The sequence below is a fragment of the Hylaeus volcanicus genome, chromosome 6 (genome assembly GCF_026283585.1).
Source record: "Hylaeus volcanicus isolate JK05 chromosome 6, UHH_iyHylVolc1.0_haploid, whole genome shotgun sequence".
NCBI lineage: Eukaryota > Metazoa > Arthropoda > Insecta > Hymenoptera > Colletidae > Hylaeus > Hylaeus volcanicus.
Window position 1 is genome coordinate 4,597,891 of NC_071981.1, and position 7,032 is coordinate 4,604,922.

At 41.7% G+C, this 7,032-nt stretch overlaps 1 protein-coding gene across 12 annotated transcripts in view; it reads left to right on the forward strand.

The window, feature by feature from the left end:
• The window catches only part of LOC128879118 (cAMP-specific 3',5'-cyclic phosphodiesterase), a 169,632-nt gene that overhangs the window by 117,233 nt on the left and 45,367 nt on the right, over positions 1–7,032 (forward strand). For 10 of the 12 annotated variants that reach the window (XM_054127994.1, XM_054127991.1, XM_054127996.1 and 7 more), the window contains one exon: positions 794–814. The exons of the other annotated variants lie outside the window; for them this stretch is intronic. In XM_054127994.1, the coding sequence (XP_053983969.1) occupies positions 794–814 (21 nt within the window). The remainder of the gene's footprint in view (positions 1–793; positions 815–7,032) is intronic. 12 annotated transcript variants of the gene reach the window in all.

The following is a 7,032-nucleotide window of genomic DNA, read 5'->3' on the forward strand; positions in this document are numbered from 1 at the left end:
ACACACACACACACACACACACACACACACACACACACACACACACAAGACTAATCAACGCCCCCGTTGTGATAATTAATCGCTGAGAAATCGATTCGATCGAGTATCGATTCAATTCGATACATTGAAAAATAAAATCTGAAAAATTGCAACGAGCATTCTCCTCTACTCGCGTTAGAAAGTTAGCTGCAATTTTTCTAGACCCTTTTTTATTACGGTACTGTTCGCAGCACACAATTGTTGTCGTAACGAAATTGAACGGAATTGGGCCGATCAAATCGATGTTTGAGCACACTCTCGCACACGCACAACGCACACGCCTATGCATACGCATACGCATACGCGCAAGCACACATATCTATACACGAGAATAAAACGCAACAACACTGTTCCTCTTCAAATATCGACACGTTGCACCACTATTATTTCACCAACAATAAATACTGTACAACGTCGAAACAATGCAAAATGCGTAGAAAAGAAAGAAAGATTACAAGGAAATGTAGAAAAACGCTAAAAAGAGTTTTTACTAATCTCTTTTACTAACTTCTTTTTTTTTTTTAAATAATAGGCGTCGTTACTTAGGCGAGCGTATAGCGTGTAAAATATTCAGGCAGCCAGCTTTTGCGAAATTATTTAGAACAATAGAAAACATAAAACAATGCTAAAGCGATAGATTATTTTGTTTATTTAAGTTTGTTTGTCATAGAGTGAGGTATGCTATACGTAAGTTATTAACAGCATGTCGAGCATAGTAAAACGTTTTTGAATAAAAATGAATTGTTATTTTCAGGATATTTACCGATCAGTTTAGGTAAGTCGCATTATTACATAATTTGGGTATGCCGCAGTCGCTATAGTTGCGAACTGTACGCTTGAAAATGCTTCTTTAATTGGAATAATTGTTAACGTCTGCCGCTTATTACAAAGATGGTGGTGGTAGTAGTAGAATTACAAATGAGAAGAAGGATTATTCATCGACAAGAGAATCAATTGTGCGAATCAAATTTGCCATGCGCTTTCTTTAATTTGCCGAATTGTGAGAATATACATACATATATCGAATAAGCAGTTGTTTGTTTTTTATTTCTTTTTTGAAATTTGAAATTTTGTGAAATTTTATTTCGATACAAATTTGACACATCTCCGAATATGTAAAATTCATCACCTCGAGCAATTGAAATTGTAGATAGTGCACGATCAATCTCTCGAATTGAGTCTCTTATTTGAACAATTTTAATTGCGTTGGAGTACACACCGTTGATGGAAGAAATATGATTGATTCCTGAAATACCGTGCCACGCAATATCAATCGGCTCAGCTGTGTTTTCTCGCACGAGCTCGCTAATTCGAGTGCCAATGGAAGCGTATGGATACCTTGGAACCGTGCCTCTCCTACCTCGAATCCATTTTGGAATATTGATAATAGAAATCAACATACGTGTAATAGAAATGTGCATTACGAAAAGAAGATTATGAAATTCCAGTTGAGACTGTCGTTGATTTTATTTATTTAAGTTTATTTCTTGATTAAAAAAACTCGAAAAGATAGAGAAAAAGGTTTGTTTTATACCAATGTCTTTGAATTCCCATTAATAAGGAACACAGACATATCTAACGGAGACAGGTGGACAAGTGCTTCGAATTCGAAATGCAATCTAAACGACTGCGCTCTGATTTTCGTGGTGCAACGAATGCAACGTGAATGCACAGTGCAGAGTGCAGAGTGCACACGAATGGAAGTGCACCGCGTGCAAATATTTTTATCTCGAGTAGAGCAAACATAGATGATACGTACGTAGGTAACGCAGTGTATTCACTTTACTCCATCTGTCGTGGTTAGATACGCATAGAGTCGCATCGAGGAATCGCGTTTTCGAGCTACGATTCATATTATTATTCTGGTTACGATATTTACTTATTTATTTAGTAAATAAGTAAATTCGATTTCTACGGATCGAAATGGGAATCGATAACGCTCCCCCTTCTAGCCAGTAATTTATTTATTTACCAGACTATTTTGTAACTTGTGACTCATATAACGATACCAGTCGAACGAGACGATTCTAGTTAATTATTACGTTTCACTCGACATTAATAACACTTTAATGGAATTGTTGACAACGGTACCTACTCCGCTGCTCAGCCCGTCCATGAATGCCATCGTTATCGATATTTCTGCCGTTAAACGTACAAACTATGAAATGCTATAAATTTTTATTCTTGAAAGCGTCGCGTCGTCTCGCTTTCACGAAAACTACTTGGTCGCGCAACAGGTCAAGATTGTTATTCGTAGTCGGTGGTTATGTTTGAAAAATTGTGGAACGATAAACGTGTTAGACTCGTAAGATTGAAAGCTTAAAGCAATTGTCCCCGGCGTAAAACTATTAAGATTATTAAAGATGAGACGTTCGTCGTTGGCCTTGGCAGCGAACCTGATCCATGATATCGCCTCGAATTCCTTGGCCTCGTCGTTTTACTAGTCGCAATGACACGATCGCATAGGTGCAGTTAAGGAATTCAATGAATTAAGAACGATTCAAGTGTTGGTTCGAATAACTACCGCTGTTGGACGTCAAGACATTAGGTCATTAGGAATAGAGCACCGTCTAGGCTGCGAACCACGAGTAACCGACTACGAGTAACACGTCTATCGAGATGAAAAAGAATGACGATAAACGTGGATAACCGTGGATATCCTTGGGACAACCAACCGCAAACACTAGAGTTAAATAGAAACTCTGTTTACTTGGGCTTACTTTTATTTGATCTTTCGAAAGGTACAATGTTCTCGTTGAACGTTCTTTCTTATCTTTAATCCCACCAGAGATATTTAGTTGTTCCGTTTGTTTCTCCTGGCTCACCCTGTATACATGGCTGGTTTCTTTCAACTGTGTACGTGGCAATTACTATCTCGCGCATGCTGTCTGTCGTTGTAGTACCTGCCTTCGTTTCGCTCCAAGTGACCAGTTACCACGTTACCAGTCGCTCGGTCGGTATTGCGCGTCGTTCAATTTACAATAACAAAGAAAACAATGATTTATTCAACGTCTAATCATACGGGTAAAGTAGGAACGAATTTGTTTATTTGTTTGTTGCTTAATCGAGCGAACCTGTTGCAGACGAGATTGTTTAAAATTTGTTGATCGTCAAACGTTGGTGTCTGTGTGTTTTTGTTGGTAAACGTCGACAAGTTTTCGACAGCGAACGAAATCGAGTTCTAAACGAGGATAAGGTTTAAAAGTTTTATATTTATCGTTTCATTCAAATCAAACGTTTCAATCGTTTGATATTAATCAAAGACTCAACGGATAGGACATTAAAATTCATTGAATATTCATCGAACGTTCCTCGTTGATGCGACTCGATACGTTAACAGTTTCTCTGGATCCGATGATCGTATTTAAATCCCATACACACCGTAATCCGAATCAAACGGAGAATAAATTTAATTTTCTCTTTAATTTTCGTTTGCTATAATTTCATTGGCAAGCGACCTCGTAAGTTTCAAATTTGCGCAGAGTTCCGCGCGCCGCGTTCTAATTTTCAACGAATGTAATTTCTGCTCTTTCGGGTTCAATTTCAGTCGCTCGAAACTGACTGAAATTAATATCAGCACTTAATATTTACACTTGGTAGAAATGTCGCTGATTGTTTTCGAGTCGAAATTCGGATCCAGTTTAGAAATACGTTTTAGGGGTGGGTTCGAGAATAGAAAGAACAAATTTAAGGAAAAGGAAGGAATTGTATAAAGGACAGAGTATACATTTCACGGTTGCATCTTTGCGCACTTGTCGTTAGCGAGACGGTGAAACTTGTTTTTAATGTCACCGGAATTTCCAGCTATCCGATGTTTCGCGCAAGCTACTCCATTTCGTAGGTTCATTGAAAAAGAGAAGCTAGGAAAGGACGATATTTCAGACAGGCACGGTGTTACAAGTTACAAGTTACAAGTTACAAGTTACAAGTTACAAGTTGAATACAAGCTATCCGGATAGACGAAGAAGAGAGGTAGGGGGTGCGTAGGAAAACTAGTCGTAGAGCGAAACGCGTAAACGCGAGAGACTTGGTCCGAGCGAGAGAAACGACGAACAACGCGCAAGTTTCCCGCGCAAATCGTACCCCTTCTGCCCCTCTATTCCCCTCTCCGCAACGTCAAGTGAAATCTCTGCGAAACCAGAACACCCTGGCCAGTTGGACGTCGCGGCGAACACGAGGTGTCCGACGACGTTAGCGCGACGACCTTTTCCAGCGCGTAGTACACCTTATCTACGGTTACGCGTCACGTTCGCCACGCTCAAACACACCTTCCACGCTAGTTTTTTCTCACCTCTAGCCTAGCGTCGACGCGTCGCGTCGCCTCTAGCGATCGATGCAGCGAGGCGTCGATCGCTCGTCGATGATCCCGTGTCGCACGACGCGACGCCAACGCCGACGCCGCGCCGACGCTTCGCTGCTCGTGATTACACATTCCGTCGAGCACTCGCGTGGGCGAGGACCTCGATTCGCAACCGAATCGCACCGTTCGCATCGTTCCACGATTGCAATTCGATGATTATTCGAGTAACCGTTCGGTGAGAAGGACGGAGGATCCGTCAGGGATTCCAGTACGAATCGTAGTTGAATCGTTGACGTCACCAAAGCGACGCGCGACCCTTCGTTGTGAAAGTAAGAGTGATGCGTGTACGGGGGGGTGTAAACGACGTTTTCGATATCAAAACACCGGATGGGGATTTACAACGAATTCTCGGAGACTGTGTTTATCGTAAAAGTTAATCGTTCGCTCGAAACTCGTTGTTTTCTTATCGGTTACATCGCGCGTGCAATCAACCTTTTGAAAACACTTGTCAAGCAAAGCCCAGGTACATGCATACACGTATGTATAATTTTTCATCCCAAAACCGGATAACTGGTAACTTGAACGTGTCGCGTCTTTGTGCGTTATTCGACAAACACGATTATTATTATATTTTTAATCTTAATTACGCCTGGACTTGAGTTGAAGATAACGGAACTTGGAGTTTGTTGACTCGATTGTTATGCGCATTTCGGTGAACTTTTTGCGCCTAATTCGATCCGATAAACGAACGATTTCTAATTACTTTGTGTCAATTGTCAGCGATACCTTTTTTTTTTTTTAACGTGTATAGTAACGATTGCGGAATTATTTTTATGTAATTTTAGATTAGACGCGATAACGTGGACCGAATTCGAGCGAACGGTAGAATTTTTATTGTTATTTCGAGCACCAAACAGATCCCCCATAAATATACAGGGTGTCCCAAAACTCGGGGAGGAGACGGAAATGGGGGGTAGCTGAGACGATTCTGAACAACAATTTCCTTTGCAAAAATGTCGGATGGGGCTTCGTTAAGGAGATATTAAGCGAAAACCCCGACCAATCAGAGCGCGCGTAGACCGTTGGAGCGGCCGCGGTAGCGAAGGCTACGCGCTAGGTCGATGCTTCGATGCACGTCGAGTCACTTGTTCGCGTGCAAGCGAACGGTCCGAACTCCAACGGTCTACGCGCGCTCTGATTGGTCGGGGTTTTCGCTTAATATCTCCTTAACGAAGCCCCATCCGACATTTTTGCAAAGGAAATTGTTGTTCAGAATCGTCTCAGCTACCCCCCATTTCCGGCTCCTCCCCGAGTTTTGGGACACCCTGTATACGCGTGCGTTGTACAAAGTGAATTTCTCATGAGCGTCTTGATCGCCAGCTTCTAAACGGTCTCGTAATTCTAAGATCCTCGGGTCTGCTCGCTGCATAGCAGCTACCCAATCCGTCGTAATTCTAATGCCTAAGACTGGTAGTCCCGTAGCATCTTCTCTTCTTTTGCTCCGACCGGGTTTCTACTTAGCGCGTCCGCTACTTGATTTTTCTCGCCTTTGTGATATTCAATTGTATAGTTAAACTCTGAGAGTCTTACAAATCACCTACCAATACGCGGATTTAAATCCCTTTTGTTTTCTAGTAGTTTCAAGCTATTACAATCTGTGCGTATTACAAAATAAATTCCGATTAAGTAGACTCTAAATTTCTCGAGCACGCTAACGATAGCTAGAGCTTCTAGCTCGTAAGAATGGTATCGCGCTTCTTTCGGCGTCGTTTTACGACTATAATAACTCACGGGGTACCATTTGCCTCCGTTTTGCTTTTGAAGCAATACCGCACCTAAACCTGTGTACACGCGTTGGTGTGACCTCTGTTTCTGTACAGTGATCATATATCGCGAGGACAGGTTTCGTTACCAATCTCTTCTTTATCTCGTTAAATGCTTTAGCCTGCTCTAGACCCCAAGAAAACTTTGCATTTTTACGCAGAAAATCGGTTAGGGGTTTTGCTATCACCGCAAAATTCTGCACGAATCGCCTAAAATAACTCGCTAATCCTATAAAACTTTTTGCGCCGCGATTATTTATCGGCTCCGGGAATGCGCTTACACTTTCCAATTTTCGTTCGCTAGGTGGTATGCCTATTATCGATATTTCGAAACCTAGATACTCTATTCGCGACTTTAAAAAATTACATTTCTTTAAATTTATAGTTAGACTAGCATTTCTAAAGGCATCAAATACTTCGCTCAACCGAGTCAGTCCTTCGTCTACAGTCATGCTCGGAATAATAATGTCATCAAGATAAGCCATTGCAATATCGTAACGCATCGCGCCTAACACCGTGTTCATAAGGCGCTGAAAGACTGCAGAAGCACTACACAAACCGAAAGGCATCCTTGTGAACTGGTAGTGCCCGTCCAGTGTCACAAAAGCCGTTTTGTCTCTCGAATCTCGTTCTACTTCAATCTGGTAATAACCACTAAAAAGATCTAAACTTGTGTAATACTTCTGCCCCTTCAGTCTATCTAATTGATCGTCGATACGGGGTAATGAATACCTATCTTTTACGATAGCTTTGTTGACGCCGCGATAATCGATACACATGCGTATCTCGCCGCTTTTCTTCCGAACCAACAGTACTGGACTAGCAAACGGCGACGTGCTATCCTCAACAATATTGGCTGCCTTTAACTCA